The 24,438-nt window shown below is 55.4% G+C and overlaps 1 protein-coding gene across 2 annotated transcripts; it reads right to left on the bottom strand.

Annotated features, from left to right (window-relative positions):
• Positions 1-461: 461 nt before the first annotated feature.
• Positions 462-22,565, bottom strand: ARSA (arylsulfatase A). 2 transcript variants are annotated; one of them, XM_054032206.1, is made up of 9 exons: positions 22,409-22,565; positions 21,194-21,535; positions 7,967-8,207; positions 6,443-6,661; positions 5,914-6,083; positions 4,996-5,120; positions 4,279-4,406; positions 3,378-3,480; positions 462-3,237 (listed from the first exon to the last, which is right to left on the bottom strand). In XM_054032206.1, the coding sequence occupies exons 2-9, from the start codon at positions 21,421-21,423 to the stop codon at positions 2,933-2,935; spliced, it is 1,521 nt and encodes a 506-aa protein (XP_053888181.1). In that variant the 5' UTR covers positions 21,424-21,535; positions 22,409-22,565; the 3' UTR covers positions 462-2,932. The 2 variants fall into 2 exon arrangements, with proteins under 2 accessions (XP_053888181.1, XP_053888260.1); XM_054032285.1 differs by lacking the exon at positions 6,443-6,661.
• Between the last annotated feature and the right edge of the window lie 1,873 nt (positions 22,566-24,438).

Raw genomic sequence — 24,438 nt, forward strand, 5'->3', positions numbered from 1 at the left:
CAAACTGTCGGACAAATCATGGATGACTGTCCAATCTATGCTCATCCTGGAGGCATCAGAGCCATTCACATGGCTACCCCCTCGGCTCTGGATAGGATAAGAGACCTTACGATCCAACTGTAATCACGCCGTTGCTTTTACTGGTTCACTATCGCCACATGACAGAAGAAGAATCCCACGTAGCGTGTTGCTATTCTGCCCAGGCCAGGCCTGCTCTGGTTCACAGCCTTTGTTCACACAGCTAGTTATGCTAGGGATCCAGCAAGGCCTACATGGGCTACTGCAAGCCCATTCTTTCCCTTTGTGGGCTACAATTTACACACCCCACCTTGTCACACGCAAGTGCCCAGTCCCTTATCTTCTGCACACGCACAATGTACACCCATTCGCTGCTTCTCTGCAGCAGCGCACTCCAGTTTACTGGCATCACTTCAGTTCAACACAAGGCACCTGGACGTGTCTACAGTAAAACCAGCTTTCAGTTTATTTAACAGAGCTCGAGTTACAGATTCAAATAAAAGCAAGGAAAAGGGTTTGGAAACACGAGGTTACAGGTAAAAGAAAAACATAAAATGTAATCTAGAGCCTATACTTGTTAACAAGTCCCTTTCCTGTCTAAGAAGGCATTTATCATCCAGTGGTCAGTGTGTCCAGTGCTTGTCCAGTCCAGAGAGCGGGGATCCACTTTTCAGGGGACGCTCCCCTAGCCGAGAGCCCTCCGTAATTGATAACATCTTGTGCCCTTCTTCTCTGATACATCCCCAGACTGCCCCACTCTGTGTGAATTTAGGCTGCAGCAGGCCAGTGGGCCTGCACAGATAGGTAGCCAATCAGGGAAGGGCTTATTGGGAGCCAATCAGGGCCAGGCTCAGCCCTATAAAAGGCTGCTCAGGGAGAGCACACTCAGTCTGTCCCAGGGCTTTGCGAGGGGAAGGGCTGTCTCCAGAGGTGGGAGACTAGCACTGCGGGCAGCGCAGCGCAGCGCAGGGCTGGTCAGGCCCGGGGGAGCAGAAAGGAACTCCAGCCCGGTGTCTGCCAGGCTGCAGGCCCTGAGGGGAAGGGCCTAGCTGGTGCAAGGGGCCGTAGGGGAAGCAGCCCAGGGAAGCGGGCAGATGGAGGGGAGAGGAGGCGGAGGACAGTGAGGCTGCCGCCAGAGGGTCCCTGGGTTGGGACCCAGAGTAGAGGGCGGGCCTGGGTCTCCCCGTTCCAGTACACCCAGCCATTGGCCGTAGGGAGTAGCCATTCTAGACCACGCCAGATCCCTGACGAGGGATTAGACTTTGGGGTGTGTGGTTGACCATGGTGGTGGGGTGTAGAGACTGCTGATTGATACCCCACGGAAGGGGGTGTGGATGGACTAAGGGGCACTGCCAGAGGGCAGTGGTCCTGAAGAGGATGCCGCGAGTTGGTGAGCGATGGCTCAGAAGCCAACCAAGGGCAAGACAACGGACGGGATACCACCGAGAGGGGTCGCTCCACTGGACTGAGCTAATTCCTGGAGTAACCAGTAGGAGGCGCCGCGGTGGTGAGTTCCCAACCCCGTTACAGGGTTCTTTTGTCTTTGCCAATGCTGCGGCCTGGATCTGGTCCAGACTGTAAACACAGGTCTGAGCTGGGTCGGAAAGCATTGATTGGTCTCACTCTTGTGTGCCAAGACCCATCCCACCACAGGCGATGTGCTTCTGCGCCAGTGGTTGAAGAACACAATATTTGACACTTTACATCTCAGAATATTTCCCGTACAAACATCCTGCAAGACCCATGACAATCCAGCTTAGCTCAGCAGTGACCACACGTGAACCCCCGCCCCTCCCTCTGGTAAAGCACTGAGAAGCTGGTAAAGTCAGAGGGGTAACATGCCTGTCTGGGCATGTCAGCGTCATAGCTCGTACTTGGCCTTTCTCTGCAGGATGCCAGCAGTTACCTCCTCCCCTGGGTATCCCAAGCAGCTGCCCTAGGCCCTCCTTGGCTGGGCCTACATTGCTCATCTCACGGCTCTCACTCCCCGGGCAGGAGCTCTGCCGAGAGGGCTCAGGACTAGGCCTTCTCTGCATCAGCTCTGGGTGGGAACCCTGGCTCCTTGGCCTGCCGGTGCACACAGCCCGGGTCACAGCTGCCCACAGACTGCAAATACCAGCTGAGCCTGGAGGGCAGCCACTCCATGGACTCATTTCTCCTTATTTCACCCTTTAAACAAGCACAAGTCGTGTCCCACAGCGACAGCTGGCTGCATCCACGCAGGTGAAGGGACCTGCCCCAGAGCTCTGCACAGCTCCTCTCCTGACTGCAGAGCCCCCGTTGGTCCCCTGTCCACGTGCTCAGGGACAAGCACCGCGGCTACTGCTGCTGGCCCTGATCCTGGCCTCGCACTCCACCTCTGCGCCAGTATTGATAGGGCCTTGGCCCTCACTGCTGTGCCAGCCCCTCAGAGCTAGCCACGCTCCGCTCCCTGGCCTTCCCGCTGCAGCAGGCTGGTACCGCCGGCCCCCCCGCTGGCTGCATTGGGGTGCTAGGCTCTGAGGGTGGGTCCTTTGCTTTGTTCCAGAGCCCCCGGGACTCCAGAGGGCTCACTGTACTCAGTGCGTCCCAGGGGAGCGAAGGTTTGTGTCCAATGGCCAAAGACTCCCAGTGCAGAGGTAACCCCACCCCAGGAACCTGCCCCTTCCCCTCCTAGCATCTCACCCCATGCCCCCATGCAGCCAGCACGTAGGGACCTCAGCGTCAGGCCTGGGGAGCGGGAGGCAGCTCTACCGGCCAGGGAAGCACCCCAACGCAGCGCGCCTGGCTGCAGGCAGGTTTGGGGAAAGCAGCGGGGAGGCTGGCGTGGGGACTTTAGAGAGTGGCAGCAGAGAGATGGGCACAGCAGCAGGAGGCTTTCGAAGAGCGGGGGGTTCCTGGCAGTGGCAAGGGGAGAGTTAAAGGGCTGGGGAGGTTAGGAGCAGTGGCAACAGGAGGGCTTGGGGGTGCAGCCAGGGGCACAGCAGGGCTGGAGGGCAGAGTCGATGCCCTTCCCTATCTGACTTTCCCCAAATTCCATGCGCTGGTCGAAGAGCGCCTTGTGCAGCTGGATCTCCTTCACCACCCGCAGCACCTCCGGCCCCACGGCACCGCCCTGCAGCAGGTTATAGTTCTCTGCAGGGTCAGCCTCCAGGTCAAAGAGCAGTGGAGGCTCGTGGGATTTCAGGGGCGTCAGCCCATGGCAGTCCTGGTCAGGGGTCGTCCCACTGAGGAAGGCACCTGGGAGACAAATACAAACAGCAGCTGAAGCCACCTTCCCTCAGCCAGGGTCCCCAGGGCTGGGCTGGAACCACAACCAGAGCCCTGAAAAGGACGCAGGGAGCGGGGGCTGCCCATTCCACCCCCATGGAGGTGGGTACCTTGTGTGAAGAAATGAGCCTTGTACTTCCCGTATCTGATGGCAAAGACGCCAAGCAGCTTGCTGGGGCTGGGCGGGTAATAGAACATCATCTGCCGGGGACTCTGTGTAGCAACCAGAGGCAGTGTCATGCGGGGCGGTGGCTGAGTCATGTATGGGGAGGGAAGGGCAGTGACTAAGCCATGGCCGGGCCAGTGGCCATGCAGGAAGGAGACAGGACAGGATAGGAGCCGGGCCAGTGGTCATAGACAGGGAAGGAGACAGGCCGGGGTGGCAGGGAGCCATGGCTGGGACAGGCCAGGTGCCGGGCCAGTGGTCATAGACAGGGAAGGAGACAGGACGGGGTGGCAGGGAGCCATGGCTGGGACAGGCCAGGTGCCGGGCCAGTGGTCATGCAGGAAGGAGACAGGACAGGATAGGAGCCGGGCCAGTGGCCATAGACAGAGAAGGAGACAGGACGGGGTGGCAGGGAGCCATGGCTGGGACAGGCCAGGTGCTGGGCCAGTGGCCATGGACAGGGAAGGAGACAGGCCGGGGTGGCAGGGAGCCATGGCTGGGACAGGCCAGGTGTCGGGCCAGTGGCCATGGACAGGGAAGGAGACGGGATGGGGTCTCAGAGCCCGGGCTCTAGCCCAAGGCTGAATGTCGACACTGCAGTTTCAGAGCTCCGCAGCCCAAGCCCCAGGAGCCTGTGCCAGTTGACCAGGGCTGATTCGGTGCTGCATTTGTTATTGCAGTGAAGATGGCCCCTGAGTCACGGACACCCCGGCCTGCCCCTCTCCCCAGCAGTGTGCGGAGCACCCACTGGCAACGGCAGCCCGTCAGACACTGGTGCCCCCCGCCCCCACATCAGCCCCCACACTCGCAGCATGACCGCGGCAGCACTGGCCCAGGGCACTCACCTTCCCACCTCCAAACAGCACCGGGCTCAGGTCATAGCCGTCCAATGGGACAGTGGGGAGAGGCGCCCCAGCCAGCGCAGCCAGGGTTGGCAGGATGTCCAGGGTGCTGGCCATCTCATGGGTCACGCCTGGAGCCCGGCCACAGGCACAAGGAAAAAGGCTCAGGTGCCATCAGTCCAGCCTCACACCAGCGCTATCCCACGAGCCCGCTGGCACCCTCCTCCCCACTGTCCAACCGCCTCCCCCAGAGCCCCTCCCTCACCCAGGAGGGCCCCCCAACCTCCCGGGACAGGGGGATTCATCCCTCACCCAATGCCCCTAGAGCAGAGGGGCTGAGAGGGCCTGGGGCGACAGCCTCCTCTGCCCAGAATTGGGGGTGCCAGGCCTACGGACACCACCCAGCCATAGGCATGCGTTGTTCCCCTCCCCCGCCCATGTTCCCCCTCCACAGGGCTGAGGCCTTTGGATCCTCCGCCCTGCCAGCCCCGCACACTCCCTGGTCATCTCCCCCGCCCACCAAGCAGGAGTGTGGGGTGAGCCGGTCCCACTGGGGCCTGCACAGCCCCCCAAATCTGTAGTTTCAGCCTGTCCATCACAGGCGCCTCCCAGGCTGTGCGGAGACTGATGGGCGTCCGGGCAGAGGTAGGCCCAGGTCCTGCTGCCGTGCGCCAGCCCCGCCAGGCACCGCAGAGCAGCTGGGAGCAACGCCAGGCTTACCCGGGGAGATCCGGCCTGGCCAATAAGCCACCGCAGGCTCCCGCATCCCGCCCTCGTATGTTGTTCCCTTGCCACACTTCAGGAGACCCGAGCTGCCCCCACGGGCCATTCGCATGGTCTCGGGGCTGCAGGGAGGGGAGAGCGCCCATCAGCAAGACACAGGTTAACACTGCCCTGCCCCGGAGCGCTGGCACAGACCCAGCAGGGGCCACGCTGCCCCTTCCCAGCCAGCTCCCTGCGGGCGCCACAGCCCCACAGGGTGTCCATAGGGCAGGGTACCGCCGGGCTGGCGCAGGCCCTTGGCTCTCGGGCCCCACAGGCGGCTCGGGCCGAGGAGCGCAGGCAGGACGGGACAGTGGATGTCCAGAGGGAGCCTGGAGGGATGTTCATGTTCCAGCACCGGGCAGGGGATGTCCCTCGCCTGGGAAGTGGGGGTGTGAGTGGGATCCCCCCGCACTGCCTCGAAAACACGCAGGGAGGGTGGGGATGGGGCAGGCTAGAGGGAGGGGGGAGCACTCTGAGCAGCCTGACAACTTGAAATCAGATCAACTCCATAACTTACATGTCATTCCAAATGTCCCCCACCCTGAGGTCCCTGTCAGCCCCTGCCCCAAGCACCCCATATCCCTGGGCGCCATCCCCACCTGCCCCCAACCTCTGCAGCACCCCCTGAAACCTCAGTCCTCAAGCACCCCAAATCCCCCTGCCCCATCCACCCTGAACACCCCCAAAATCTCCTTGCTCCATCCCCACCTACCCCCAACCTCCCCAGCACCTCCCAAATCCCCCTGCCTCACCCCCCCCCCCAGCACTCCCATATCCCTAAGAGTCCCACTCCCACGCCTGACCCCGTGCTCAGCCCACACCTTCCCATCCCTGGGCAGGTGGGAGGGGGCTCCCCAGCTCGCTCACACTCACCCATTGTCTGCGGTGAAGAAGACCAGCGTGTTCCCCTCCAGGCCATTCTCCTGTAGTGCCTGAAGCAGGAGCCCCACTGAGCCGTCAAACTCCATGAGGGCGTCCCCAAAGGGCCCCCGCAGCGACTGGCCCACGTACTCCTGGCTTCCAAACTGGGGGTAGTGGGTGTGCTGGGCAAAGAGCAGCCAGTGAGAGGGGACCCCTGCAGCAGACCGCAGAGCTGGGACCAGCCACCTCTCCCTGCAGAGCCGGGGGCTGCCAGGCCGGGGAGGAAGCTCTGGGGGCTTTTCCCTTCCTCTGGGGACCGAGCGGGGGCCATTCATCATGGCCAATGCTCTGTGATGCAGGGGGGGGGGGTACAGGTGCCCCCTTGCCCTGCCCCCCAGTACCTCTAGGCCTACTCACTACTGCCCCAGGCCATGCCCAGCCCCGCCCCCCCCCGGCACATCTAGGTGCCCGCACCTACCCTCTATCCTGGCCAACCCCCAGGTGCCCATGCCCACCCCAGGCCACCTGCCCCGGCACCTACATGGGAGGCGTAGTAGAGCAGGAAGGGGCGGCCCTGGCGGGCACAGTCGGCAATGAAGTCGCGAGAGAACTTGTTGTAAAGCGGCACCAGCTGGGGGAAGGCGAGCGGCTGCTGCAGGATGCTCTGGTTTAGGAGCAGTGGGACGGGCACCACGCCCTGGTCGCACGTCCCAAAGCACTTGGTGTGGGGGGGGAAGCAGGTGAGATTCTGGCAGGGGCCCTGGAGCGAGAGGAGAGAACGCTCTGCTCTGCATCCGCGCCTGGTGGCCAGCAGGGTACCAGCCCCTGACCTGAGCGCCAACCCGAGACGCAGGCTCCTTCGCTTCCCGCGCCCCAGGACCAGGCCACAGCCCAGTGCCCCAAGGACGAGGCTCCACTCCCACCCAGTGACCAGTTCGCACCCCCAAAATCACTCTGGAGATTGGCATGCCTCACATCTCCCCCAGGGGCCCGGACCCCATCCCACCCTACAGCAACCTGGATTCCCCACTTCCCCACACCGAACCCTTCCCCAGGGACCCGGACCCCATCCCACCCTACAGCAACCCCTTCCCCACAGCACCCCACACCCAGTGCTCCCACAGGGGCCCAGACCCCATCCCACCCTAAAGCAACCCCTTCCCCACAGCACCCCACACCCAACCCTTCCCCAGGGCCTGGACCCCATCCCGCCCTACAGCACCCCACACCCAACCCTTCCCCAGGGGCCCGGACCTCATTGTGCCCTACAGCAATCGCTTCCCCACAGCACTTCAAACCCAATGCTCCCCCAGGGGCCCAGACTTCATCCCACCCTACAGCAACCCCTTCCCCACAACTCAACCCTCCTCCAGGGTCCCAAGGACTAGATCCCCCCTAGCCCAGGCAGCAGCACCCCCCACACCTCACAGGGACGAGGCCCCATTATTCCCTTGTGCAGCATGCCAGGGAGTGGCCAGGCATCTCCCCCACTCCCGGAAATGTAAACACTTGTGGGTTATTGGTATATATTGACTCCACCAGGAAAGGGGGAGCCCAGCCTGCCCCACCTGTCCCCCAGACACTGAGCCAGCCATCCCTCCCAACCCCCATTCACTCAGCACATGCCCCAAGAAACTGACCCAGTGTGCCCCTCCCAGCCCCATATCAATGCAGCCCATGCCCCCCTCCAGCCACTGACCCACCCAGCCCCCCATTCACCTGCATCCCCCAGACATAGACGCAGCCTGCCTCACCCAGCCCCCACTCCAGAGAGATCCAGACCCAGCATGCCCCAGCCTCCTGCCAGCCCAGCTACGCCCCCACCACCTCATTCACACACCCCCTTGCCCCCTGGCCCAGCCTGGATCCCCTCCCAGCCACCATCAGCCTTCTGACCCAGCTCCCTCAGGCACCATCCCAAACCAGCCCCCCGCCTCCATCGCCCCAGGGCACCTCCCCCAGACACTGTACCGATCCCTTCCTGTCCCCCCCCCGACATGCTCCGAGCCCTGCCAGAGGGCCGGGACACCCCCCAGGCCTCTGCCCCAGGACACCGGAGGCTCACCTGGTCATGGGAGTAGGGCACCCCCAGGAAGTGGTCAAAGCCCTGGTGGATGGGCAGGAAGGAGCCATTGGCCCCCAGTCCCAGGTGCCATTTGCCGACCATGGCCGTGGTGTAGCCCCGAGCCTTCAGCACTTCCGCGATGGTGAGCTCGGACAGCGGGAGGCCTCCCCGGGAGCCGGGATAGAACACACCGGGGTAAACCCCGGAGCGTGTCTGGTACCGACCCGTCAGCAGGGCCGCCCTGGGGATGAGAGGAGCCGAGAAAAGCTGGAGCAGTCGGAGGAGTCCTGTGCCCACGCCCATAGGGGCTGCCGAGCTCACGGCCCAGCCCAAGGAGAAGGAGCCTAGTCGAGCCCCTGAAGCAGGGGTGGGCAAACTTTTTGGTCCAAGGGCCACATCTGGGTGAGGGAATTGCATGCAGGGCCATGAGTGCAGGGCTGGGGCAGGAGGTGGGGGTGCGCTGTGCAGGAAGGGGCTCAGGGCAAGGGGTTGGGGCACAGGAGGGGATGCAGAGTGTGGGAGGGGGCTCAGGGCAGGGGGTTGGGGTGCAGGAGTGGCATGGGGTGCAGCAGGGGGCTCAGGGCACAAGGTTGGGGTACGGGGTGCAGGAGGGATTCGGGGTGCAGGCTCCAGCTTACCTTGAGCGGCTCCAGGGTGGCAGTGGGGCTAAGGCAGGCCCCATGTCTGCCCTGGCCTGTGCTGCTCCCGGAAGTGGCCAGCACCACGTCCCTGGGGCCCGGGGGGGGGACAGAGGGCTCCGCACGCTGCCCTTGCCCACGGGTACCTTCCCCGAGGCTCCCATTGGCCGTGGTTCCCCGTTCCCGGCCAATAGGAGCTGTGGGGGGCAATTCCGTGGGCTGGATTCAAAGCCCTGACTGGCTGGATCCGGCCCACAGGCCGTAGTTTGCCCACCCCTGCTCTGGAGGGAGGTGTTTTGTTCAGTGGTACCAACACCCCATGGCAAGGGAAGGCCGGTCAGCATCACCTCAGTCCCTGGAAAAATCATGGAGCAGATCCTCAAGGAATCAATTCTGAAACACTTCAAGAAGAGGAAAGTGATCAGGAACAGTCAGCAAGGATTCACCACAGGCAAGTCATGCCTGACTAACCTAATTGCCTTCTATGATGAGATAACTGGCTATGTGGATTAGGAGAAAGCAGTGGATGTGTTATTCCTTCACTTTAACAAAGCTTTTGATACAGTCTCCCACAAAAAGAACAGGAGTACTTGTGGCACCTTAGAGACTAACAAATTTATTTGAGCATAGTATTCTTGAAAGCAAGTTAAAGAAGTATGGGCTCAATGAATGGACTATATGCTGGATAGAAAGCTGGAGAGATCATTAGGCTCATCGGGTAGTGATCAATGGTTCCATGTTTAGTTGGCAGCCGGTATCAAGCGAAGTGCCCAAAGGGTCGATCCTGGGGCCGGTTTTGTTCAATATCTTCATTAATGATCTGGAGGATGGTGTGGACTGCACTCTCAGCACGTTTGCAGATGACACTAAACTGGGAGGCGTGGTAGATACACTGGAGGGTAGGGATAGGATACAGAGGGACCTAGACAAATTGGAGGATTGGGCCAAAAGAAACTTGATGAGGTTCAACAAGGACAAGTGCAGAGTTCTGCTCTTAGGACGGAAGAATCCCATGCACTGCTACAGACTAGGGACCGAGTGGCTAGGCAGCAGTTCTGCAGAAAAGGAGCTAGGGGTTACAGTGGACGAGAAGCTGGATGAGTCGACAGTGTGCCCTTGTTGCTAAGAAGGCTAATGGCATTTTGGGCTGTATAAGTAGGGGCACTGCCAGCAGATTGAGGGATGTGATCATTCCCCTCTATTCAGCATTGGTGAGGCCTCATCTGGCGTACTGTGTCAGTTTTGGGCCCCACACTACAAGAAGGATGTGGAAAAATTGGAAAGAGTCCAGCGGAGGGCAACAAAAATGATTAGGGGGCTGGAGCACATGACTTATGAGGAGAGGCTGAGGGAACTGGGATTGTTGAGTCTGCAGAAGAGAAGAATGGTGGTGTGTGTGTTGGGGGGGGGGGGGATTTGATAGCTGCTTTCAACTACCTGAAAGGAGTTTCCAAAGAGGATGGATCTAGACTGTTCTCAGTGGTAGTAATGGTCTCAAGTTGCAGTGGGGGAGGTTTAGGTTGGATATTAGAAAAATCTTTTTCACTAGGAAGGTGGTGAAGCACTGGAATGGGTTCCCTAGGCAAGTGGTGGAATCTGCTTCCTTAGAGGTTTTTAAGGCCCAGCTTGACAAAGCCCTGGCTGGGATGATTTAGTTGGGAATTGGTCCTGCTTTGAGCAGGGGGTTGGATTAGATACCTCCCGAGGTCACTTCCAACCCTGATAGTCTATGATTCTGACTTGTTAACTATGGTTCTTAAGTGCTAGGTACACTCGGCCAAGAGCTTATCGTCTGCTTCCAGCCAGACATTTGGTTTTACCATCATTGATCTAAAAGCCTTTTTCTTGCCACTTCTGTGAAGTCTCCAGTCCCCTTTGTGCCACTTCACCTGTCCTCGTGCGACAGCCAGGCCATCCACATCACCAGAGAATCCGGGCAGACCACCGAGTCACCCACCTGTTCTGGAATCGTACATTTCCCGTGGCAATGTTCAACTCCCAGGGATCACATCTCTCCTGCCTTAACCCAGCACTGATGTCACTGGGGATGGTATTGAACCCGCTGATGAATGGGATTACAAACAGCTGCGCTGCAACCCACAGGCCATCCCAGGATATGCTACTATGTGCTGCCTTCCCCCCCCCCAGGACTATTCCCACCTTAAAATATCTTCCCTGCACTGCCTTTCCAGCTCCAGCCCGGCTTCCTGCAGCCTGCTCTTAAGCCCTCACCAGGCCAACTCCACACAGTCATGCCCCACACGCTGTGCATGCCCCATCTCTCCCTCTGCACCAGCGCCGCAAACTCCCCTCCAGTTCCATGCTGCTGTACGTCACATGCTGCACATGCCCCATCTCTCCCTCTCCACTGTCGCCACAAACTCCCCACCAGCTCCACAGTCATGCCCCACACGCTGTGCATGCCCCATCTCTCCCTCTGCACCAGCACTGGAAACTCTCACAAATCAATCAGTTTTGGCCCCTCTCTAGGTCGTCTCGCCATGGCTCAGAAGGTTCCAGCCTTCACACAATGCTGGGGAAGCAAATCCAAGACAGCGTTGTGATGTTCGGTACCTCGTGGGAACACCCAACACCCCCATGTTCATCCTTATAAAGTGATTGTGTGGTATCCAATGCAAAGTTTGTCATGTCGGGTGTCTTCGGAAGGCTCATGATATACTGAGCATGGTTGTTATAGTGATGTTATAGTAATTGTTACAGTAATGGTATGGGTCATAATTTCATGTATATAGTTATGAGGCTGAAAATGTGTCCTCGTGGCTTAAAATAAGCTCAGGCAAAAACTCTCCAGGAGCAGGGCAGTTCGCGTGCATCACCGGCTGACTGTGCACCGTTAATTGCTGCAGTTAAGTAAAACTTTTCCTCTGTGGCCCAGCACTACTGTCAGCGACGTAATAATTGGGCAGGCAGCACTTTCCCCTCTTTGGGAACTCTTTCTAAATATTTGAATTAATTCTATTCAAATGTTTAAATGTTATCATTGTAAGTATGGGTTAGTTTTAGTAAGGTATTTTCTTGTAAAAAGGGCAAATGCAGGATCTTGGGCGGAGGTTTTGCAACAGTTTTTCTTTGGTAGAATGTGTCATATGGGGGCTGTTGTAAGGCTTTTGCTTAAGAATTTTGTATCACAATCTGACATATCTGAACTGATTATAAAAGAGCTATGTGCAGCTTCACAGATCCAGTATGGCCAAATGCCCTTTGAAGGCCACTCCCAATCAAAAGACCAAATTCAGCCCTCATAAAAAATTTTCACCAGAGCACCCACTACAGCTACTGACAGTGCCCTGCTGGCCCTAGCTCAAATGTTCAGTCATTTAATAAATTACACCATGGCCAGGCACTAACAAATTGTGTTGGATCCTTGTGTGGACCCAGTCTTCTAGTTTCAGTAAGCGGCGGGGAACCGGAGGGCTGGGTCTACATAGGGGTCCATCAGAAGAGAACTGCCCCGGCCCTATGTTGAGGGGCTCTTGTCAAGCCCTGTTAATTATCAACCAAACGATCGAGGAGCCATATTCAATAAAAATTGACTACCCGCCCATGCTTCTCATTGGAGTTGCTCTTCGGCTGATCGGTCTATCTTTCCTTCTGGCGTTGTTGCTCCTTCTGGACAACAGGGGTGAAGGAGGGGGAAAAGGTTGCCAGCCTTTTGCCTTGTCCTTCACTTCTGGGTAGAAGTCTGGTGCCTCTCCTTTGTCTGCTGACAAATCCATTAAGCCTTCGGACCTTGCAAGAAAACAACTTCTCCACCTGAGGCCATAATAAAGTCTCCAACTAAGCAAGGTGATTGTGCTGGTAACCCCTCCCTTGCAGCCTCATTGCCGGACAGCTAAGTGAACTAAGACTACGAAATCTTGAAGAATAGCTTGCGGAAGCTAGCCAAAACTACCGGAAGATAAGACTTTTAATATTCCTCAGCCTCTCCTCCTTGACGAACTTGGGGTGGGAAGGGAAAAAGTCTAAATTTTAGCCAATCAGTGACCTCTGGTTTGGCCTGTGTCGTATTGCGGTGTATCCCAGCTCAACATGGTTGCCCATCATTATAGTCCCCACTCCCCAGCAACTCCCCCTCATATCTTCTCCAATTCCCATACAAATCTGTCTGGCCGTAGCATCAGAGAAATTCAAGTTTCAGACCAGCAAATGTGGTATAGCACACCCTACCGACGGAATTATCGCTTCCAACAGTGAATTGTGCTAAATGCTATCGTAGGAACTATTTTCTCCTTTCCCCTTTCCAAATAACTACTCCGTACCCCAACTGCTCCCAGGGAGCAGCCATTCGGCTGGCCCAGCTTGTGCAGTGGGAAAGTTTCCATCGGGGGAAAAAGGGGCTTGGTGAAAGGAGTCTTACATGGTCTTACTGGAGCGGCTGCTATTTGGAACATAGACAAAGCCCAGGACCAGGAAGAACGCCTGGGAAATTTTAAAAGGGCAGCGGGCCTTATTACTAAGGCAGGACTCACTAACACCTAATCAGATATAAAAACTCTCCATACCTTATCAGGGTTGGGAACAACAACCCAAACCCTGTTAACAAGGTTAATAAACACCCTCGTTTTAACAGGAAAAGACACTGGGTGGGATTTAGCGTGCAGCCAAAAGCAAGATTTCTTTAACAACCTTTTGGCAAATATGCGAACCGATGTTATAAATCGGCGGTGGCCTGAAACCCTTACCACCGCAGTAAAAGTGCCATCCAAGCTATGGAAGTGGAGGCATACCTGGACCCTATCTAATTGGGCCTGCAACTCCTCAACATGCTCCTTCCATGCTTCGGGACCGGTAAATGGCACCTGGGTTCCAGTGCACTTACTTGTGCCAGAACCCTGGGCGAATTGTCTATGGGACTGGGTTATCCACCGGCAGGTATGGGAAGTTAAACCACCCCATGAACCTAGCCGTTTCATCACCACTCCCTATGATTTCGCTGCTCAACATATCTGGGTGGGTATCGGAACCTTGTGGTCATTATGGCCCTTGGAACCCCCACAGCTATTTTGCCTCCGCAAATTGTATCCTGGAAAAGTGGTTAACGTTTTAATTTGGCATGTTGGGAAGGGGAAGCGATAGGTAAAGATCCAGAGGGAAAATTACTATTTAGTGGGAACCATGGATGTGCCCTGCCATCGGACCCCCACATCCCTATCCCCTTTCACCTTAACTTAACTACTGCACAAGGAAGCCGCTTTATTGTATGGCCTGCTAATCCTCACGTTTATGTAACCCTCCAGCCAAGTGTTTCTTTTACATTTAATTCCCCTATCCCTAACCGCTTCCTAAACCTCACTTCTCTACTCCCTCTGCTCTCCAACTTCTCTCACCTGCAAGACCAAATGCATGCAATAAAAATAAAATACAACAAAAAGGCCAAAGCCTTCCAAACTGCTTATCAAGTACATACCTTATGCTCCTCCCACGATATTGCATGCTTTGCCTCTAAGGAAATCGCCCAAGTTACACCCAGTTGGCTAGCCTCTTCTGCTCTTCACATTCTATTTTAAATTGTTCTAGCAATTTGTTACACATTAATGTTGGCTGTTGCTTGTTGTCTATGTAAATTTTGCCGTTTGCCCTGGCTCCCGGTTCAGCCCCGACCACCACCGGAAGCTCTTTTTATTTTCACAAATGTTCCCCACCCCACACTATATTGTCCCTCAGATCCAGAAATCGACCACCTTAGTGTCATTTCTAAATCCAAATACTGTCCTATGGCCCTTTGTTTAATGAGAGTAGCGATGCCTATAGGGCATCAGAGGAGGGAAATTGTGGGGAAATAGAGCAGGGGGGCCTTCTTTTTAATAGCCAGAGCTGTGAATCTGAAAGCCCCTAAATAAACCCTCAAACAGAGATCTGTTATGCTAGCTGCCCTTGCACAAAGCAGTGCAGGCCGGGTGCAGGCCTAAGCCTGAGCAAGACTGAACAGCACAGTTTTCTGCCAAACTCAGTCAAGGGTCCTGTCCAGAGGAGGGGGGAGGGGCAAGGAGGGAAAAAATAAGAAGCCCCAGCAGCAGCACTAATGAAATCTGTTCATGACTAATGATATACAATAATGACTTGTGTGAAGCAATGGGTAACTTTAGCTAAATGCAATTTCTTGACTCATGCAGCTTCTCCTTTGGGTGATCTGTGACCCACTCCGTGAGTCCAGCTATCTGCAAAAATAGCCAATCAGAGATCCTCTTTAGGCATCCCATGGAACCACCCCATCTTTAACCAAAAGACCCCGGAAAATAACATGTGTCTTTCATAGATTCTAGGACTGGAAGGGACCTCGAGAGGTCATCGAGTCCAGTCCCCTGCCCGCATGGCAGGACCAAATACTGTCTAGACCATCCCTGATAGACATTTATCTAACCTACTCTTAAATATCTCCAGAGATGGAGATTCCACAACCTCCCTAGGCAATTTGTTCCAGTGTTTAACCACCCTGACAGTTAGGAACTTTTTCCTAATGTCCAACCTAGACCTCCCTTGCTGCAGTTTAAACCCATTGTTTCTGGTTCTATCCTTAGAGGCTAAGGTGAACAAGTTCTCTCCCTCCTCCTTATGACACCCTTTTAGATACCTGAAAACTGCTATCATGTCCCCTCTCAGTCTTCTCTTTTCCAAACTAAACAAACCCAATTCTTTCAGCCTTCCTTCATAGGTCATGTTCTCAAGACCTTTAATCATTCTTGTTGCTCTTCTTTGGACCCTTTCCAATTTCTCCACATCTTTTTTAAAATGCGGCACCCAGAACTGGACACAATACTCCAGCTGAGGCCTAACCAGAGCAGAGTAGAGCGGAAGAATGACTTCTCGTGTCTTGCTCACAACACACCTGTTAATACATCCCAGAATCATGTTTGCTTTTTTTGCAACAGCATCACACTGTTGACTCATATTTAGCTTGTGGTCCACTATAACCCCTAGATCCCTTTCTGCCGTACTCCTACCTAGACAGTCTTTTCCCATTCTGTATGTGTGAAATTGAGTTTTCCTTCCCAAGTGGAGCACTTTGCATTTGTCTTTGTTAAACTTCATCCTGTTTAACTCAGACCATTTCTCCAATTTGTCCAGATCATTTTGAATTATGACCCTGTCCTCCAAAGCAGTTGCAATCCCTCCCAGTTTGGTATCATCCGCAAACTTAATAAGCGTACTTTCTATGCCAATATCTAAGTCGTTGATGAAGATATTGAACAGAGCCGGTCCCAAAACAGACCCCTGCGGTACCCCACTCGTTACGCCTTTCCAGCAGGATTGGGAACCATTAATAACTCTCTGAGTACGGTTATCCAGCCAGTTATGCACCCACCTTATAGTAGCCCCATCTAAATTGTATTTGCCTAGTTTATCGATAAGAATATCATGCGAGACCGTATCAAATGCCTTACTAAAGTATAGGTATACCACATCCACCGCTTCACCCTTATCCACAAGGCTCGTTATCCTATCAAAGAAAGCTATCAGATTGGTTTGACATGATTTATTCTTCACAAATCCATGCTGGCTGTTCCCTATCACCTTACCACCTTCCAAGTGTTTGCAGATGATTTCCTTAATTACTTGCTCCATTATCTTCCCTGGCACAGAAGTTAAACTAACTGGTCTGTAGTTTCCTGGGTTGTTTTTATTTCCCTTTTTATAGATGGGCACTATATTTGCCCTTTTCCAGTCTTCTGGAATCTCTCCCGTCTCCCATGACTTTCCAAAGATAATAGCTAGAGGCTCAGATACCTCCTCTAGTAGCTCCTTGAGTATTCTAGGATGCATTTCATCAGGCCCGGGTGACTTGCAGGCATCTAACTTTTCTAAGTGATTTTTAACTTGTTCTTTTTTTATTTTATCCGCTAAACCTACCCCCTTCCCATTAGCATTCACTATGTTAGGCATTCCTTCAGACTTCTCGGTGAAGACCGAAACAAAGAAGTCATTAAGCATCTCTGCCATTTCCAAGTTTCCTGTTACTGTTTCTCCCTCTTCACTAAGCAGTGGGCCTACCCTGTCTTTGGTCTTCCTCTTGCTTCTAATGTATTGATAAAAATTCTTCTTGTTTCCTTTTATTCCCGTAGCTAGTTTGAGCTCATTTTGTGCCTTTGCCTTTCTAATCTTGCCCCTGCTTTCCTGTGTTGTTTGCCTATATTCATCCTTTGTAATCTGTCCTAGTTTCCATTTTTTATATGACTCCTTTTTATTTTTTAGATCGTGCAAGATCTCGTGGTTAAGCCAAGGTGGTCTCTTGCCACATTTTCTATCTTTCCTAACCAGCGGAATAGCTTGCTTTTGGGCCCTTAATAGTGTCCCTTTGAAAAACTGCCAACTCTCCTCAGCTGTTTTTCCCCTCAGTCTTGATTCCCATGGGACCTTACCTATCAGTTCTCGGAGCTTCCCAAAATCTGCCTTCCTGAAATCCATTGTCTCTATTTTGCTGTTCTCCCTTCTACCCTTCCTTAGAATTGCAAACTCTATGATTTCATGATCACTTTCACCCAGGCTGCCTTCTACTTTCACATTCTCAACGAGTTCCTCCCTATTTGTTAAAATCAAGTCTAGAACAGCTTCCCCCCTAGTAGCTTTTTCAACCTTCTGAAATAAAAAGTGGTCTCCAATGCAGTCCAAGAATTTGTTGGATAGTCTGTGCCCCGCTGTGTTATTTTCCCAACATATATCCGGATAGTTGAAGTCCCCCATCACCTCCAAATCTTGGGCTTTGGATGATTTTGTTAGTTGCTTGAAAAAAGCCTCATCCACCTCTTCCACCTGGTTAGGTGGCCTGTAGTAGACTCCTAGCGTGACATCTCCCTTGTTTTTTGCCCCTTTTAGCCTAACCCAGAGACTCTCAACACTTCCGTCTCCTATGTCCATCTCTACCTCAGTCCAAGTGTGTACATTTTTAATATATAAGGCAACACCTCCTCCCTTTTTCCCCTATCCTTCCTGAGCAAGCTGTACCCATCCACACCAACATTCCAATCATGTGTATTATCCCACCAAGTTTCAGTGATGCCAACAATGTCTTAGTTGTATTTATTTATTAGCACTTCCAGTTCTTCCTGCTTATTCCCCATACTACTTCTTACTTCTCCATACTTCTTGAGAAATGTACCCAAACTGTTGCCAAGTACCACCCCTGGGGAAAACCACCAAGTGCCCCTCTACCCAAATAAACATCCAATTCTCGGAAAAATGAGGAAGGTACCTGGGGGGGGGGGGGAAACTGACCCCGACCCTAATTTCTTAACTCGCAGGTTGGGGAGGGACTGACCCCAACCTTAGTTTCTTAACTTGTGGTTTGGGGGGGGGGGGGGGACTGACCCCAACCCCAGTTTCTTAACTCATGACGCATTGTTTGTACTTCGTTTGCGGTTTGACGAAATAAAAGCCCACCTGCGAGCGGCCCTCGGGGTGTCAGTCTTTGGACTGCACCCCAGTGCACTGGTATGTATGTCAATAAACTGGCCTCAGGCTTGAGTCTTTGAACTAAAATCATTGCGTGGGTGTCTTTGACCACAACACCACCTCATCAGGGCATGTCTGGGACAAACCCAGCCCAGCCTCACAGGAACAAAGCACACTGGCCTAGGCAGCAATAAAGGATCTGTTGGACTCTCAAGTGAGTCACCCCCCACTTCCTTTGGTCAGTTTGGGACTGCGATGAGTGATGCTCACCTGACTCTGAAGGGGGGGAGGAGCAAAGCCAAGAGGGAAGAAAGAACATGATAAAAGGGAGAGACGTTTGCCATGTTCTTCCTCTCTCTTCCACCTCCATCTACAGACACCACCACCAAGTGACCGAAGCACTGATCAAAGGAGAGAGCCTGGCTGAAGGGCAACCAGCCAGCCTGTGGTGAGAAGCATCTAAGTTTGTAAGGGCACTGAAAGTGTTAAGATCAGCTTAGAATGCATTGTGCTTTTATTTCATTTGACCAAATCTGACTTCTTGTGCTCTGACTTATAATCACTTAAAATCTACCTTTGTGGTTAATATATCTGTTGGTTTGTTCTACCTGAAGCAGCATGTTTCGTTTGAAGCATGTCAGACTCCCCTTGGGATAACAAGCCTGGTACATATCAATTTCTTTGTTAAATTGACCAACTCATATAAGCTTGCAATGTCCAGCTGGCATAACTGGACACTGCAGGACGGAGGTTCCTAGGGTTGTGTCTGGGACCAGAGATATTGGCTAGTGTCATTAGGTTGCATAATCCAAGGCACAGCTTACTTGCCAGAGGCTGTGCGTGAACAGCCCAGGAATGAGGGTGCTCAGAGCAGGGGAAGGCTGGCTCCCAGAGTCAAGGATTGGAGTGACCTAGCAGATCACCGGTCCAGACAGCACCTGAGGGGAACATCACAAGCATTTTCTCCTCACCCTGTCTGGCAGCCTAGGGGAAAGTGCCCTAAAAACACCAAGCCCACACCCCACAAGCTCTAGTTCCCGCTCTTCCCCAGATGGGGGAACATTTCTGTCCCTGCACGTGAGCCAAGGTGCCGTACTCTGGGGTAACTCATTGCCCCCTTGGCACGTCAGCCGACACCAGCGGATCTCCCAGCACTTTACAAAGGAGGTGGGAGCTCCATGTGAGACAGGGAAGCTGAATCACGGAGCGGGGAAGGGACTTGCCCGAGGTCACCCAGCAGGCCAGCTGCAGAGGCAGGAATGGAACCCAGCTCTCCTGCACCCTAGTAGGGCCACCCTTCACAAGGTCCCTTCAGGCTAAGCTGGGCTAGACTCTCCATCTCTCCTGCAGCACAGTCGCAAGGCTCAGCCATGTGGCCACACTGTCTGTCAAGAGCAAATTAGGTGCCAAGGTAACCTACGCTAGCGCCCTGCAGCTCAATCACCAACTACAGAGAAGTTTCAGAGTAACAGCCGTGTTAGTCTGTATCCGCAAAAAGAAGAACAGGAGTACTTGTGGCACCTTAGAGACTAACAAATTTATTAGAGCATAAGCTTTCGTGGACTACAGCCCACTTCTTCGGATGCATAGTGGGAAGAAGTGGGCTGTAGTCCACGAAAGCTTATGCTCTAATAAATTTGTTAGTCTCTAAGGTGCCACAAGTACTCCTGTTCTTCTTTTTGCGGATACAGAGAGCGACTCATGACACTACTACTTTGCTGGGGGGCTGGCTCGCTCCCGGGAGCTCCAGAGACTCCAGGTTTTCCAGCCAGAGCTTGCAGGTTCATTTCCCACCTCATGCCCCAATAACCCAAATGGGGCGTTGTTCCCCTGGGGTGCACTGCCTGTAACCACTCGATCCTGCTCTGCTCCTGGAATTTCATAGATTCATAGATTATAGGACTGGAAGGGACCTCGAGAGGTCATCGAGTCCAGTCCCCTGCCCGCATGGCAGGACCAAATACTGCCTAGACCATCCCTAATAGACATTTATCTAACCTACTCTTAAATATCTCCAGAGACGGAGATTCCACAACCTCCGGAATAAATGGACACAATTAATCCTGAGACCTGATGCTCTGCTGCGGTCTGCCATTCTTGTGTAACCCGCTGGCAGCGTGTTTAGTGTCTCCCGCAGGGGCTGATCCTCACTGAGGGTAAGAGCCTGGTGTCCCACCTCACAGGCGGCAGAGGTCTGCTCTGTAAATCGGAAGACTATGAACTCAGGCCCGGCAAAAATACATACCTGGTATGCAAGTTAGCGCCAGCACCCTGGGTGAGTATACACTGCTGAACCGTGTCCTAAGCAGGGAATTTGGAGCTTGTGCTAATACTTGTTTTACTGATGCACTATTATTAGATGTGGTTAACGGGAGCTACCCCTTTAAGAACAGGGTGGGGCAGACAGCGTTTGAGACACAGACATTGGGTGCAGAAAGAGAACACACTGCCTGGACAAGCTTCAGACTAACACTTTTCCTTCCCCAAAAACAGCCTCATTCCCCCAGGTGTGACATTCGCACCGCTAGGGCCTGGCTGCCCTGGGCTTTGCTCATGAGCTGCAGAGACTCCCAGCTGGAGCGCACCAGCCTGAATCCAGCCCAGCAGGAGTTCGCAGCGGTTCCCGTCTAAGGGGTGTCGGTGGAAGTGAGCTGGATCCTGGCTCCCACGTCTCTCTCTCACACTCACACACACACACGTTCTTTGCACTGTGAACTCTCCAGGCAGGGACTGTATGCCTCTGTACGGTGCCTGGTACAAGGGGGCCCCGATCTCGGCCGGGTCCTCGAGTGAGACCTCCTGCAGCAAGGGCCAAAGCCGCCGCACCCTACAACTCTACCTGTTATGCACACGCTGGGGGAGGTGGTCAGACAATTTAACCTTTTAAACAATTTCACGATCTCAGGGTTGGCCACATGGCCGTTCGGTCGCACAGCTGCTGCCACCAGCATGGATGTGCAGCTGTTGGATCACCCTGATCCTGTCCCTGCTGGCAGCAGCATCATCCACAGACTTTATCCCCCTCCCGCAGTTCAGTAGGGAGGACATTAGACAGCCCCCTCTGGCCCCCACTCAATTCTCTGCTGTTTCTCAGTGCCCTGCCTTCAGAGACCACCAGACAGTTTACTGCTCTGTCCTGGGAGGGGCTGCAGACTGGGGAGTGGGATGAAGCTGGACCTACCGCGAGGGGCTGCAGATTGGGCAGCTGGCATAGAAGTCGGTGAATCTCAGGCCCCTGGCCGCCATCTTGTCCAGGTTGGGCGTGGCTGAGGTGGGGTGCCCATAGCTTCCCAAATCTCCAAACCCCAGGTCATCCGCAAAGATTAACAGGACGTTGGGAGGGTTTGTGGATGCAGAGAGCAAGACCAGCGGGCCCAGGGGACAGAGGAGCCAGATACACGCCCACCTCATGTCCCCAGAGTCCCTCCGAGCATGGACAGGACTCTGTCTCAGCAGGCCCTCCTCTAGTCATCCAGATATCCCAAGCTGCCCACTGCCCGGGTAGGGCCGCTCCACCCACGACCTGCCAGGGAGAAAACAGTTTAGCACACAGTAAAGTCTGCACTACAGCGCTGGATCACATTAGCTAACTGCTTCTTGCAGCAGGCCTTTCAATCCCAGTCCCGGCAAGCCCAGGGTGTTCTGGGGGCCAGAGGTGCAAGGGCTCCCAGCCCCTTTTCTGCAGAGCAGGCCGCAGCAGAGCCAAGGCCCCTGCCCCACAGGCTGGCAGGAAGGGCTACGGAGACTCCCGGAGCAGGGTGTGATCCAGGGGAAAGCAGGCGGGGGAATCTGGCCTGTGCACTGAAGCTCCATGTTCGCTGCAGAAAGAGGGTGGTTTGAATCAGTCTCACTCCTTCTACGGGAGCTTCAATGTGCAGGCCGGATCTCCCCCACCCCCAGCCTTTCCCTGGATCTCAATCGGCTCCTCCCTCCCCTCCTGGCAGCCGGCAGAACCCTCCGAGCCAGGCTGCGGGGCAGGGGCCTGGCGCTGCTGCCGCCTGCTCTGCAGAATAAGGGGCTGGGGAGCCCTGGGTCCTGGGCTCGAGGCTGGGGCCACAAAGCCCTGGACCGGTGAGAGTCACACCGCAGGCGCTGGGCAGGGGGCAGAGGCAGGGCGGGGCAAGCGCGGGGCGGGGCAAGGGGCAGCGCCCGGCCTGGGGCAGGGCGGGGCAGCCAGGGGGCAGCCAAGCAGGGCAGGCCTGGGGCGGGGCAGGGGGCAGCCGGGCAGGTGCGGCGCGGGCAGGTGCGGGGCCGGGCAGCCGGGCAGGTGCGGGGCAGGTGCGGGGCAAGGCAGGTGCGGCGCGGGCAGGTAGGGGGCACCGACTCGGGGCGCCCTGCCCCGCCGCAGGAGGAGCCCGGAGCGGAGAGCGGGACCGACCGACCCCAGGGGCTTCACCTGTGTCTCGGCAGCCGGGGCCGCGCTCCGAGGGGCGGGGCCGGGCCGGGCAGAGGAACCGGTCGGAGCTCCCGACCGGGCAGAGGAGAGGGACCGGGCTGGACCGGGCTCCTCGCAGGCTCTCCCCGGCGAACACCACTCCGCGCCCAGCCGCAAGTCACGTGAGCCGCGCTCAGCTGGGCCGGTCACGTGTGCCCGAGGCATTCTGGGAGCTGTAGTCCCTCGGGCCAGGCTCCCTTAAAGGGGCCGCGCGCGCGAGGGGCAGGTGAGCGCTGGCTCTGGGGCGGGGCTCCCCGGGCTCGTGGGGGGCATTCCCTGGGCTGGGCCCGGAGCCTGGGGACTCACACATCACTGTCCTCATGAAACACACGTGTGCATTGCAACATGCGACTGTTTGCCATCGTGTGCAGCATCCGGGCTCCGGGGTCCATGACCCCTGCGCAGAGCGTCCTGGCCAGCACTGGCCAGCGGCACCGCCCTGGATTCGCCCCCCAGGCCCCAGGCTGCGGTGACTGCAGAGCGCTGAACAGTGCAGCACTCCCGCCGCCCCGCGCAGACCCTGCCAGCACGCTGGGTACCTGCCAGAGCTGCAATGCCAGCACACCAGAGCTGCCAACAGGGCCTGCACAGGGCACTGTGAGCCCAACGCCCTGCAGCTTCCAGGCACCCGCTTGGCCCCTAGAGCCCAGGTAGGGCCGGGCGCAAGGAAGAGGGGGCTGTTGTAATCACTAGGCCTGTAACGTGATCGTAAGTGTGATCTGAACTGTGAAAAGGAAGTGAAAGTTCAGACAGCGTCACTGTAACCTAGAGCGACACAGGGAGGCAGAAAGGTGGAAGTAGACCAAACAAACAGGGTGACCGATATAACTCCAGGACTTTGTTAAGATCATGCCTGGTAAACAAGAGACGTGTGGGACCAGAACTCAGTGAACCAGAATTGGTGTGTCAGATATTGGTCCTAACTGGTGGACAACATCATGAGAGGACGGGCTGTTTGGCCTGTCACTCCCTTTTGGGGTCCTCAGAAAGAGCATCTGCGGGGAAAGCTGGCTACCGCAATGCTGGCTGACTGAAAGACAAAGGAGTAGAAGGGAGCTTCACCATCATGGCTGCAACCCCGACCTTCTCCTGGGACCCTGGGTTCTACTGTGACAACACAGTCCCTTCTTCATCCTGATCCTGAGAGGTGACCTGACAGGCCAAGTCAGAGACAGGGATCTCAATGACATCTTGTGCCAGAGGCGGAATTCTCTGTAATATTTTGTATGAATACTGTGCGTGCCTCAGTTTCCCCTATGTGCTGCATGGTTTACTGGGAGTGCGGGAGGGGAAGGTTGCAGAGTTCCAGGTGTGACTGATACCTGGCCATCTGGGGCCTGGGGCCCATGTCCATGGACAGTCCGAGAGGACAAAGGCCACTTCAATTGCCTGGACATTTGGTACCTAGCAACTAATGACCTGGAGGGCCGCCCCCCTCTGCAGGAAGCCAGCTGTGTTTGCCCAGGAACAAGAACAAGGACTGAGGAGAGGCCCGCTGGCGGGGTTGTTAAGCTTGGGCTACTGGAAGCTGGAGGCTCCTGAACCGGGACAGAAGAGGGATCAGAGGGCTTTGGGCTGCCCAAGATGGACCAGGCTGTAACTTTCTGTTCTCTGAGCTAACCAAGGACCGTCTACGCCACGTTCCAGACGTCTAATAAACCCGACGGCTTTTAGCACGCTGGCTGAGAGTCACGGCAGGTGCTGGAGGTGGGTGCATGGCTCCCTTTGGGTGTACGAGTCTCTCTCCGGTCCCAGCTCAGGAGGACTTGCTGCAGGGAGCTCACAACATGAAGCAGGGGTGCTGAAGGCTCCAAGGGTTGGCCCAAAGAGGCGGTGAAGCCAAGTGGCTTGCCCTAGTGACAGAGCGAGACCCAAGGGGGCTGGCGTACTGAAGGGGTCTCCCAGGGACTGTTCCAGAGCACTGGGCCTGTGGCTCCATGACACACCTCCACCAGCTCTGGTTAAATCCCAGTCATCACCTGGGATATGAC

The sequence above is a fragment of the Malaclemys terrapin genome, chromosome 1 (genome assembly GCF_027887155.1).
Source record: "Malaclemys terrapin pileata isolate rMalTer1 chromosome 1, rMalTer1.hap1, whole genome shotgun sequence".
Taxonomy (NCBI): domain Eukaryota; kingdom Metazoa; phylum Chordata; order Testudines; family Emydidae; genus Malaclemys; species Malaclemys terrapin.

Coding starts and splice junctions, on each gene's coding strand:
- ARSA (XM_054032206.1), bottom strand. CDS start 21,423: ATGAGGTGGGCGTGTATCTGGCTCCTCTGTCCCCTGGGCCCGCTGGTC. Junction 6,662..7,966: donor TGCCCTACTCCCATGACCAG/GTGAGCCTCCGG, acceptor CTCTCGCTCCAG/GGCCCCTGCCAGAATCTCAC. Junction 4,407..4,995: donor GCCAGGCCGGATCTCCCCGG/GTAAGCCTGGCG, acceptor GCCGGGCTCCAG/GCGTGACCCATGAGATGGCC.